Source organism: Chiloscyllium plagiosum, chromosome 24 (genome assembly GCF_004010195.1).
Source record: "Chiloscyllium plagiosum isolate BGI_BamShark_2017 chromosome 24, ASM401019v2, whole genome shotgun sequence".
Taxonomy (NCBI): Eukaryota; Metazoa; Chordata; class Chondrichthyes; order Orectolobiformes; family Hemiscylliidae; genus Chiloscyllium; species Chiloscyllium plagiosum.
The window spans coordinates 46,260,744-46,273,641 of NC_057733.1; the positions used below are offsets into that span (position 1 = coordinate 46,260,744).

At 39.7% G+C, this 12,898-nt stretch overlaps 1 protein-coding gene across 4 annotated transcripts in view; it reads right to left on the minus strand.

Moving 5' to 3' along the window:
* Window positions 1–1,955: 1,955 nt before the first annotated feature.
* cep131 (centrosomal protein 131) overlaps window positions 1,956–12,898 on the minus strand; it is a 131,900-nt gene continuing 120,957 nt past the window's right edge. For all 4 annotated transcript variants that reach the window (XM_043714982.1, XM_043714981.1, XM_043714980.1 and 1 more), the window contains 3 exons: window positions 6,862–7,058; window positions 5,645–5,705; window positions 1,956–2,398 (listed from right to left, as the gene is read on the minus strand). In XM_043714982.1, the coding sequence (XP_043570917.1) occupies window positions 2,327–2,398; window positions 5,645–5,705; window positions 6,862–7,058 (330 nt within the window). In that variant the 3' untranslated portion in view covers window positions 1,956–2,326. The remainder of the gene's footprint in view (window positions 2,399–5,644; window positions 5,706–6,861; window positions 7,059–12,898) is intronic.

Genomic DNA, 12,898 nt, shown 5'->3' on the forward strand with positions numbered 1-12,898 from the left:
AAATGCAGGATTACAGAGACAGGAGGTGGGTCTGGGCAGGATGCTCTTTGGAGGGTTGGTGTGGACACAAAAGGTCAAATAGCCTGCTTCCACACTGTAGGGATTTACGATGATTGTAATAATATATTATCTTAATATGAAGACCAATACTGCTTAGAGTATGCCAGATGTGATCTCACCAGGCACCCTGTATAGTTGCAAAAAGACTTCCCTACTGTATTATTCCAACTCCCTTGAAATAAGGGCCAACATTTCATTAGCATTCCTGATTACCTGCTGCCCCTGTGTGTTAGCTTTCTGTGTTTTTTGCACAGGTACTCCAAGTTCCTGTGAGGTACAGCTTTCTGCAGCTTTTTGTCTATTTAAATAAAACATTTTGAGGGTCACTGGACCCAAAATGTTAACTCTGCTTTCTCTTCACAGATGCTGTCAGACCTGCCAAGTTTTTACAGCAACATCTGTTTTTGTTTCTGTAAATAATACATTGTTCTTTGGTTCTCCCTTCCAAAATGAACAACTTCATATTTTCCCACATTATATTGTATTAGCCAACTTAGGTAACCTGTGAACTTCTTTCTGTAAACTGTTTGTATCCCTCTCATAAGCCCACCTTTCCACCTATTTTTGACTTAAATGTATATCACTGTTCCTTCGCTGATGTGTCAAAACCCTGGAACTCCTGGCCAAAGAGCAAAGTGGAAACAGCCACACCACACAACTGTAGTGGTTCAGGGAGGCAGCTCCAAATACATTGAGGGTGTACACACAGTACAATTAAGATCAGCACAGTAGCTTGTGTCATTTTCTACTGTACCTATCACAGAATGATGTCACATGGTCAATCCTCAGTATATTGAATCATCTGCTGCCCTGGAAGTTGTGGTGTACCTCAGTGCTCCATAATACTGCTGCTGCTGTCAGGAATGAGATAAAACTTGGCAGGGCTACCCTGCAAGAAAGAAGCTCTGGACCAGCTACAACAGATGTGATTGGAAAGTAAAATATGGTAGATACTGGAAATCTGAAACAAATGCAGAAAATGCTCAAGAAACTCAGCAGTTGCTGATCAAAGACACCGTGGAGTGTGGGGGTCATAGTGGAGTGCAGGTAGACATTAGTGAAGGCGGTGTTTGGTATGCTTGCCTATGCTGGTCAGAGTATTGAGTATAGGTGTTGGGAGGTCATGTTGTAGCTGTACAGGACATTGGTTAGGCCAGTGGAATATTGCGTTCAATTCTGGTCTCCCTCCTACAAGAAAGATGTTGCACAACTTGAAAGGGTTCAGCAATGATTTACAAGAACGTTGCCAGGGTTAGAGGGTTTGAGCTATAGGAAGAAGCTGAATAGGTGGGACTATTTTATTTGAAACATTAGAGGCTGACCTTATAGAAGTTTATAAAATCATGAAGGGCTTGGATAGGGTAAATAGCCAAGGCCTTTTCCCCAGGGAGAGGAAGTCCAAAACTATAGGGCATAGGTTAATGGTGAGAGGGGAAAGATTTAAAAGGGGCCTAAGGAGCAACATTTTCATAGAGAGGTTGATGAATGTATGGAGTGAGCTGCCAGAGGAAGTGGTGGAGGCTGGCACAATTACAACATTTAAAAGACATCTGGATGGGTACATGAATAGAAACGACTTAGAGGATATGGGCCAAATGCTGGCAAATGGGACTAAATTAACTTAGGATATTTGGTCGGCATGGACGAGTTGGACCAAAGGGTCTGTTACCATGCTGTATATCTCTATGACTCTATGACTAAGCCTGGCAGCATCTGTGGCAAGAGAAACTCAGCTAATGTTCTGATTCTGATATGACTCTTCTTCAGATGTGGTTTGTTTAGAAATAATTAGATTGTGGGGAAAAAGCTTTATTGGCAGTTATTTATCAGTTTAATTGGCACAGAATTTCTTGAATTCAAGTAAGTGTTTCCAACCAAAATGAAACAAAAGTGGGTCAAAGAAAAGAGTCATTTAATTACAAGAGATTTTGTGCAATAATGAAACTAATTGAAACGCTTTATAAATTCTGTCATGCTAAACATTACAGCTAACATACAAAATAAGGGCTGCAATTTGAGAAAAATATTACGATACATAATGTAGAAAAATAAAAAAAAGTTTTTTAAAAAAGACCATTTAGCTAAAATGTTTGATTTGGACAGTTAAACTACATGAGATTATTGATCAAAAACAAACATTAAATTAATTCTGTTGGCATTTGCACAAATCATGACACTTGCGCATCTCACTTATGCAACTCGACGGTGCAAATACTCGCAGCGTGAGGTTTATGGTCTCATCAGTCTGCTTTAATGGTCTCCATGTTCATTTGCCAATGAGTTGCTTTCTTTGTTGTTCAAGCAGGGCTTCAAGATGATCAGCTCTTTTATGTGCTGCCTAAACACAGAAAAATGATGATGCACAAGAATTAAAAATAGTTTCTTGCCAAAATGTAATGAACATTTGAAAATAGCTTGAAAGCAATTAACTGCAGTGTTCAGTGACTAAAGGGCTAGTTTCTGCAGCTTTATATAATATTAGTGACACTCTGCATCATTGTAGAACATAGAACATAGAACATAGAACAATACAGCACAGAACAGGCCCTTCGGCCCACGATGTTGTGCCGAACTTCTAACCTAGATTAAGTACCCATCCATGTACCTATCCAATTGCTGCTTAAAGGTCACCAAAGATTCTGACTCTACCACTTCCACAGGCAGCGCATTCCATGCCCCCACCACTCTCTGGGTAGAGAACCCACCCCTGACATCTCCCCTATACCTTCCACCCTTCACCTTATATTTATGTCCCCTTGTAACACTCTGTTGTAGCCGGGGAAAAAGTTTCTGACTGTCTACTCTATCTATTCCTCTGATCATCTTATAAACCTCTATCAAGTCACCCCTCATCCTTCGCCGTTCCAACGAGAAAAGGCCGAGAACTCTCAACCTATCCTCGTACGACTTCCTCTCCATTCCCGGCAACATCCTGGTAAATCTTCTCTGCACCCTCTCCAAAGCTTCCACATCTTTCCTAAAGTGAGGCGACCAGAACTGCACACAGTACTCCAACTGTGGCCTAACCAAAGTCCTGTACAGCTGTAACATCACTTCACGACTCTTGAATTCAATCCCTCTGCTTATGAACGATAATACTCCATAGGCCTTCTTACAAACTCTATCCACCTGAGTGGCAACCTTCAAAGATCTATGTACATAGACCCCAAGATCCCTCTGTTCCTCCACCTGACTAAGAACCCTACCATTAACCCTGTATTCCGCATTCTTATTTGTTCTTCCAAAATGGACAACCTCACACTTGGCAGGGTTGAACTCCATCTGCCACTCCTCAGCCCAGCTCTGCATCATATCTAAGTCCCTCTGCAGCCGACAACAGCCCTCCTCACTGTCCACAACTCCACCTATCTTCGTATCATAAAGTACAGTCATTGTAGGTTAAGGAAAGTTTTCAAATCATAATTCATGACCCCTCTCAGCACAAAGACCTGTATGAGGCTAAGCCAGTTGTGAATGAAATCTTCACATAGTTTCTCACATAAAGGGCAACAAATTTCAAAAGCCTGGCAGCCGGTGATACTAGTGCATGTGTTCACTGAATTTACAGTACAGAATCACACCATTTGGTGTCACATTCCAATATTTCTACTTCTTTTATTTAATTTTAGCCTATCAATATATCCTTCCATTCCATTTTCTAGAGTTCCTTTAGATTCAGCTATGCAATTCAACTCAACTGCTTAATGTGGTTGCAAGTTCCAGATTTAGACCTCTCTAAGTAAATCAGGTAAGGGTATCCTGGGTTACAGATAGGTGACTATAAATCAAGATGCAGATGAAACAAACACAGAAATAGCTGGAAAATTCAATGAATCTGGCAGCATCTCTGGAGAGAAAGTACAGTCAATGTTTCTGATCCAGTGACCCTTCCTCAGATGCAGGGTTTTTTTTTTACTTCATGGAATATTGGAATTGGCTTGAAGGGCTGTAAAACTAACTCTTGTTTCTCTGGATCTTCAAATATCATTTATTTTATAGTCCTAAGTCTCAAACAACAAAAGACACACATTCCAATTGGCATTGCTATAAAGATGTAATCAATTACAACTGAAATTAATTGAATTAACAATAGCATAGGACTGAGAGTTTCATATGTCAGTAAATGCATACACTGCTGGATGAATGAATATGGGCTGGTTTCGAGGCAACTGGAACCAGGCAAATGTAACTTCCATGCCCAAACAGTAACATGTAAACTTCTTCAAGATTTTATAATGAAGTTGTTTGAAAATGTTTGCCCTGATTAGCAACGAACTCAATACCTCAAGGATCTCTTTAAATTAGATTCTTCAGAGCTACAAGGTCCATAAATGCAGGTTACAACTTAGAATACCAACTGGCAGATATTGGAAGGCAACTGATTGAATCATGCAAGTGGGGATGGTCTACAAGAAATTTAAAAGAAAATGAAAACAAAACACCTCCTATGCTGGAAATCCGAAATAAAAACTGACAATACAAAAGACACTGGGCAGGTTGGACAGTAGGTGTGGAGAGTGAAACAAAGTTAATGTTTCAAGCTCAATCTGACTCTTCTTCGTACAGGAAGGACAGTCATATCAGACTTGAAATGTTAACTCTGTTTTTCTCTCCATGAATGCTGCCAGACTGACTGAGTTTCTCCAAATTTGAGATATAATCTAGTTACATGGTAATTCAAGAAGGGGAGTGAATGAGGACTAGGTCAAAATTTCAGTTATTCCATAACCCAAGCAAGACTGAATTCTAGCAAGTGAAGATATAATTAGCAAGTTGCTTCTATTTTTGAGCACCATTTAAAAAGTAGCCCATTCAGGGCTTCACACATATGGGGAAGCCAGAAAACCAACATCAGAACTGAGAAAATTAGGGAAAAGCTTCACAGGTAATGATACTTAATAAGCATGCTTTTCCCTCCTAAGGTGCTTGTGAATTGGTACCACCAAAGTCAATTATCAATCAAATGTTAATTTGCTGTGTTGGTAAGGAAGATCCCGGAGGTAGAAAGGTCCTGAGCGTGTCTAGCAGATTTACTTAGTGGTGTGAAACCCTAGTGCTAGGAGTTGGCAGCCAAGGTACTCAATCAAATCCAACATTAAACCAGTTAATGAGGTGGCCAAGGCCATAGTTATTACTGGATAAGGATGACAGTGCATTTAGAAACAAAGATGGAATTAAGGTCAACTGCAAAAATTTAAACATAGTAGTCCTTCATTCAAACTGAATAAAAATTCTGATCCCAACTAGAAATTGAGCAGGTTAAATTTGATACGTTATATTTTCGAGGTAAATCAGAAAGGAGGGAATAGTTACATTGTGGTGGAGGTTGCATATTGGTATACAAAAATATGACAGTATACATTAACATCACGAAACATTCTTTTAAGGCAGGTTGTTGCACTTTTAAAATATCTCAGAACTAAGGCAGCACAACAGCAAATGCAATGACTGATTGAAATTTGAAAGTCTGACAAAAACGTTACCAAATGTCACCGATTTTGTATGCTTCAATTTAAGTACTCAGTGACAATTTTGAAAGTAGGTGAGAAACTAAATGCTTAGCTATTTTAAAGTAAATACTCACTTCGTATTGTTTTCGAAGATTATTCACCGCTTCTTCTTTCTTTACTATTGCTACTTTTACTCTATGATAAAAAAAATCATAACATGACTGCCAAGCAAGGTGAAGGAGTTTTGAAACAACATTTCAGCCAGTAAACTATAACACCAAAAAGGTCCTGATGAAAACCTTCCTTTTCTAGGGCAGCACAGTGGCTAGCACTGGTGCTCACAATGCCAGGGACCCAGGTTCGATTCCAGCCTTGGGTGACTGTCTGTGTGGAGTTTGCACATTCTCCCTGTGTCTGCGTGGGTTTCCACTGGGTGCTCCTGTTCCTCCTGCAATCCAAAGATGTGCAGGCCAGGTGAATTGGCCATGCTAAATTGCCCACAGTGTTAGGCGCATTAGTCAGAGGGGAATGGGTCTGCATGGGTACTCTTCAGAGGATTGGTGTGGACCTGTTGGGCCGAAGGGCCTGTTTCCACAATATAGGGAATCTAATCTAAAATTAAACTCTCCATTGCAGATGTTAATTGAGCTGCTGTTACATCTAGAGTACAGCACACAAACAAGTCATTTGGTTTAGCTCCATTTGAACTTCCTGTTTCATCCAATCTTATTGAAAAAGAACTGTCATCCTTTTTCATTCAGTGTCCCTTTAAATGCATCTAAACCTTTAACTTCACCTACTTGTGGTTGTGAATTTTACATTCTCATAAAGTGCTGTCTCCTGAATTTCTGATTGGATTTATTGGCAATTATCTTATCTTTATGGCACCTATTTTTAGTCTCCAGCACAAGTGTAATCATTTGCCTTTGTCTATCAACAAACCTTTTCATAATCTTAAAGATCCACATTAGATCATCTGTCACTTCTTTCCAGTGCAAACAGCTTCAGCCTGCTCAGATTTTTGTGTTAAGCATGAATTTTCAGTTCTGGTGTTTCTTTTTATGACCCTTTCTGCCACCTGCTCTGTGCCCCTTTATAACATGCAACTAGAATTGTATATTAAACTGCAAATGTGGACAAACCAAAGAGCAAATGGAGTTGAATGTAACTTGTTTGCTTTTCAATTCCATCCCTCTAGGAGATATTGCACATGTAATCGGCATCACTAATATATTACAAATTGTGAAGAATTACTTGCCAAAGAACAGGGCTTCATTATATTTTCATATTCATGTTCAAACATTAATCTGGATTTGGACTATCCCGATAATCTAAAGAATGTGCATCGTACCTTTTATGCACCTCTTCCAGCTCATCTTCCTTTTCCTTAGTGATTCGTTCCACTTCCAAACGATGACGTGCTCTCATCTCAGACATCTCTGTCTTTAACCGCTTGTTTTCTTCCTCTGTGCTGACTAATCGGTCTGCAAACTCTTGACGAATTACTTCTGCTAAACTGTTTCTCTCTTCTGTAAGTCTGTCATTGATCTGGTTCCAAAATGTAAATGACAATAAATTGTACAAACTCTTTAAAGTCCAAAGGGATTTCTTTATTAATTTACAGATAATCATAATGAAAGTCTCCTATTTGTTTTTAATTTTTAAAAGGATAAATTAATAAATTGGTTCTTGCATATTTTGTTACAAGCAGTATTACTAAGAATGTGGAACTGAAGCAACATCAAACACATTGGGACCAGCTCTTGGAAGCTCACTTGACATGTCCCCATTCCAAAAGTACTTCCTAGGAGGAAAATGCAAGCAGTAAAATAGTAAGGTAGGTATAATGGTCCAACCAGGATAGCTACAATAGGACAGGAACTTTGTTATATTTTATACTTTTGGCAGATGAAACCTTGTTGTGACAAGTTGCCTGTGTAATGCATAAGATTCTGAACCAGACAACTTGGAAAATTACTGTTCTTTCAGAGATTAACTGTCCTACGTTAGTCATAGTGTCATACAGCATGAAAACAGACTCTTCGTTCCAACCAGTCCATGTCAAACATAATTCCAAACTAAACTAGTACCCCCGCCTGCTCCTGGGCCACTTCCCTCCAAACCTAACCTATTCGTGTATCCATTGAAATGTCTTTTAAATGTTGTAACTGCACCCATATTCATCACTTCCTCAGCAAGTTCATCCCACACCCAAACCACCCTGTGCAAAAAAAATTGCCTCTTATGTTTTTTTAAATCTCGCTGCTCTCACCTTAAAAATGTCCTGATGAAGGGCTCCTGCCCGAAACATCGATTTTCCTGCTCCTTGGATGCTGCCTGACCTGCTGTGCTTTTTCAGCACCACTCTAATCTTAAAAATGTGCCCCCTTTCTTGAAATTCTCCCATCTTTCAGAAAAGACAACTACTATCAATTCTATTTATACCTTGTCATTATTTTATAAACTTCTATCAGGTCATCTCTCAGCCTCCCATGTTCCACCAAGAAAAGTCGCAGCCTATCTAGCCTTTTGTCATAACTCAAATCTGTTGGCCTTGTTTCAGTTGTACTACTTGACTGTGACTCAAAAAAGATTGTTGCTTCAAGCCACATACCAGAGACTTAACTGTGTAAGCTAAGCTTAAGTTTCAGAAGAGTATACAGGGAACACTACACTGTTGGAAATTCTGTTTCCTTGAGGAGATGATAGTCCAGGCCTTGTCAAATGTTTCAAGGGATGGGGGAGGAAACTTAAGTTGTTGCAGAGCTCACACCATGAGCGAAAAATGAAAACGTAAAAGGAGATCCTCTTCTTTCTTCTAGTGGTTTCAATTGCTTTCATGAACCAGTCCAACAATTTTCAAGTTCATTCCTCTCCCCATGGCCTGAGTCATCCACTGAGGATTCAGTTGATCAAAACACTGAGGCAACATGAGGGAATTTTTGAGTGTACTTTATGTAAATTGTACTATTTTACCACTTCTCTTTTTACTATAGACAAAGAAGAACAAAGAACAAAGGAAATTTACAGCCCAGGAACACGCCCTATGCCCTTCCAAGCCTCAGCCGATCCAAATCCAGTGTCTAACCTTATCACCCAATTCCTAAGTATCTGTATTCCTCTGCTCCCCACCAACTCATGCATTTATCCAGGCACATCTTAAATGAATCTACTGTGCCTGCCCCTACCTCTGCTGGCAACGCATTCCAGATGCCCACACCCTCTGTGTGAAGTACTTGCCGTGTGTATCCCCCTTAAACTTTCCACCTTTCACCTTGAACACGTGACCTCTCATTATTGAATCCTTCACCCCGGGAAAGGCTTATTTCTATCTATACCCTTCATGATTTTGTAGACCTCAATCAGGTCCTCCCTCAAACTCCTTTTCTCTAATGAAAACAGTCCTAACCTACTCACCCTTTCTTCATTGCTAGCACCTTCCATACCAGGCAACATCCTCATAAAGCTTCTCTGTACCCTCTCCAAAGCAACCACATCCTTTTGGTAATGCGGTGACCAGAAGTGTACACAGTAGTCTAAGTGCAACCGAACCAAAATCTTGTACAATTTTAACATGACCTGCCAGCTCTTATACTCAGTACCCCGTCCGATGAAGGCAAGCATACCATATGCCTTCTTGACCACTCTATCTACCTGTCCAGCCACTTTCAAGGTACAATGGACCTGAATTCCCAGATCTCTTTGCTCATCAACTTTTCCTAAGGCTCCTCCATTTACAATACAGTTCACTCTAGAATTAGACTTCCCAATATATATCACCTCACATTTGCCTGGATTGAACTCCATCTGCCATTTCTCTGCCCAACTCTCCAGTCTATCTATATTCTCCTGTATTCTTTTACAGTCCCCTATGCTTTCTGCTACTCCACCAATCTTCATGGTCATCTGCAAACTTACTAATCAGACCAACAATGCCCTCTTCCAGATCATTTATGTATCTGATCCCTGTGGATCAGCACTGGTCATCTTTCTCCATTTCGAGAAGTTCCCTGCAACTACTCTCTGTCTCCTGTTGCTCAGCCAGTTCTTTATCCACCTCGCTAGAACACCCTGCACACCATGTGACTTCACTTTCTCCTATAGTTTACTATGTGGCCCTTATCAAACACCTTACTGAAGTCCATGTATATGACATCTACAGCCCTTCCTTCATCGACTAAGTTGGTAAGGCACGATTTCCCCCACCGTGTTGCCTATCACTGATAAGCCCATTCTTTTCCAAATATAAATAGATTTTATCCCTCAGTACCTTTTCTAGCAACTTTCCCACCAATAACATCAGGCTCATGGGTCTGTAGTTACCAGGAATATCCCACTACCCTTCTTATACAGGGGGACAACATGAGCAATCCTCCAATCCTCCGGCACCTCACCTGTGTTTAAGGATGCTACAAAGACAATAATGTTGAAAATGAATCTCTAGCAATCATCTGTTTTTCAGCATTTACTTTCTAATCAGAGATGAGGCAATTTGCTAAAATGTCTGATGAAACATTGTAAAGATACTTAAAAAAATTGGGATTTCCAGCAGTATCAAGAACATCAATACACAGGCATGTAATAGTTCCATTGGGTCTTAGGGCAGTTCCCCCAAAGGGAAAAAGTCCACCCCACAAATTTTATCTTTGTCAATTAATAGTGAGTATTATTACTAACGTCACCTTACTATCAATCATACAAATATTTTAGGACAAAGAGAGCTTTTCCAGTAATTATGTGCTGATATTCTTCATTACCAGCACTAATTACTCAATATCTTTTTTTTCAAAATTTGTCAATATCTTCTCATGCTGAGACAGACACTCTAAACTCCCAAGTTCCTGCTCCTCATCTCCTGGTTTCTGCTAGCATTTAAATTTAATTTGGGTCTCTACCCCAGCTTCAGTGTTTCAGTAACAGTAATTGAGTCAGAAGGTTGTAGGTTTAAAGGTCACTGCAAAGAACAGACCACATATCCCAGATTAACATTCCAGCAAAGTACTGAGGGATTGTTGAATTGATGAAAGATCTAATTTTCAGGTAAGCCTTTAAAAACAAAGAACAAGTTATCTATTCAAATAGGCAGAAGAGTTTCTTTGTCACTGTTCAGAAAAATAAAGTTAGGGAATTTTTCCATTTCTTAATTAATATTTTTTCTCAGCCAACAAATTTCTACAAGGAACTCAGCTCCTGATTTCCCAAACATATTCAAGACTCAAGTTGGGAGTATGATGGAATGCTCTCCACTTGCCTTGATGGGTACAGCTCCAACAGTATTCAAGAAGCTTGACACCATCCAGGACAGAGCAATCCTCTTGATTGGCACCACATCCACAAACATCCTCCGCATCCACCACCAATATTGGTTGTTTCATTCACAAGATACACTGTACAACTCATTCTTAGATCATAGGTCTAAATATCTAGGTTCTTTTCTCAAAACCCTTTCCAAAACTCACTATCAAGGTTCCTTTAAGAACACCTTCCAAATTCCATCACCTTTATCAATTAGAAGGAAAAGGGCAGCAGATGCATGGCAACACCATCTTCAAGATCTTCTCCAATTTACACGTCATCCTGATGTTTAAACACACTGCTATCCCTTCACTGTCACTGTGTCAAAAACATGAAACGTGCTCCTTAACAGCATTGTGAAAATATCTACTCCAGCTGAACAGCAGTAGTTCAAGAAGGCAGCTCATTGCATTATTTCGAAGGTAATTAGGGATGGGCAATAAATATCAGCCCAGACCAGGATGCTGAAATCCTGTGAGTAAATACAAAGAAAAATAACACAGCCATTAAAAAAATAGGTTTATCCCATTGGCTTGTGAGATTTTGCTGCACAAAGGTATAAACTCATGTTTGGCTGTAGCACACAGTGATCATAGGTCAGAAGGCACACATTGGCTGTGAAGTGTGTTGTGAAAATGTGAAGTTCCAAACCACACTAGATCAAAACTGATAATTCCCTGTCAGTTTGTATGTGCATTATTTCTTTTTTTAGTACAAAGTTTGCACACTGGCATTTTCTTAGCCCACATTTCAAAACCAGGGGAAATGTAAGCTTCACCACACCAGAACACTCATCATGTTAGTTTAAGATTGCACACAGAATAGCATTTAGCCATCATAAGAAGTGGAATCATTACAGAAAAGGTGAGCCCTTAGACATACTTGAGGAGATGGGAATTTATAAAATATGAATGCTTAATATTTAAACATACAGGGACCTACAGATTTTCCTAACGAGGTCTGGGTTTGCTCATTTTTCAAAACCACATAACAAGTCACTGACAACAGGAATTGTGTCCAGAGATAGGAAAGAACTAGGAAATAATTACCTGAGATTGTCAGTGCTCTGTTATGCTTTATGTTTTCTTGAAATGAAAATGCCTTTACCAAAACTCTTAATATTCTAATAATAAATTACAAAAATATAAGAACTCTGACTCATTAACTGATGGATATCTGAATGTCTTCCTAAATCCTGGCCAAATTGTTTAAGCATTGTTGTTGAAAATTAGTGAGCTAATGTTAACACCAACAACTGTATCTCTCTTTGAGCTGTAAAGATTCAGGATTTATTGACTACTTGCTTCAATTAGCAAATGAATTGAATATTCCCAGGAGAACCACTGCTACCGATTACTATGAAAACAATGTCAAGCAAAGCTGGTGGCAAAAAAAAAGAGAGGTGACAGTAATAAGCAAATTCAGTGAAGGGTTAGAATTAAGATTTCCAAATTGCATTTGAAGAAAAACAAAACACTCTTAGAAAGATGGTAGATAGAAAAAGGCAAATAGGATTACACAATTTACAGCTTTGAAACAAGCTATTTAGTGAAACTTATACATGCTGGTGTTTGTGCTTCAAATGAAACACTACTCTACAATGGGCCTGCTATGTGGATGACACCTTTGTCATCAGAACAAATTCAAGGAAACGTACAATATCATGAACAACATCCTTACTGGCATATATTCCAGCAAAGAGGAAGAGAACAATAACAGACTCCCCTTCCAAGATGTTACAGTGGAACGTACATTCAATGGAGAACTGCAGACCAGTGTCTGCAGGAGAGCAACACACACAGACCAGACACTCAACTACAGGAACAATCATCCAAACACCCACAAACGGAGCTGCATCAACTCCCCCTCCCACTCTGGCAAGGACATACAGGTCCTGGGCCTCCTCCATTGAACCCTAACCACCCACTGCCTGGAGGAAGAACACCTCATCTTCCACCTTAGGAACCCTCCAACCACACGGGATCAATATGGATTTCACCAGTTTCCTCATTTGCCCCCACCCCACCTTATCCCAGTTCCAACCTTCCAACTCAGCACCGTCCTCATGACCTGTTCTATCTGTCCATTTTCCT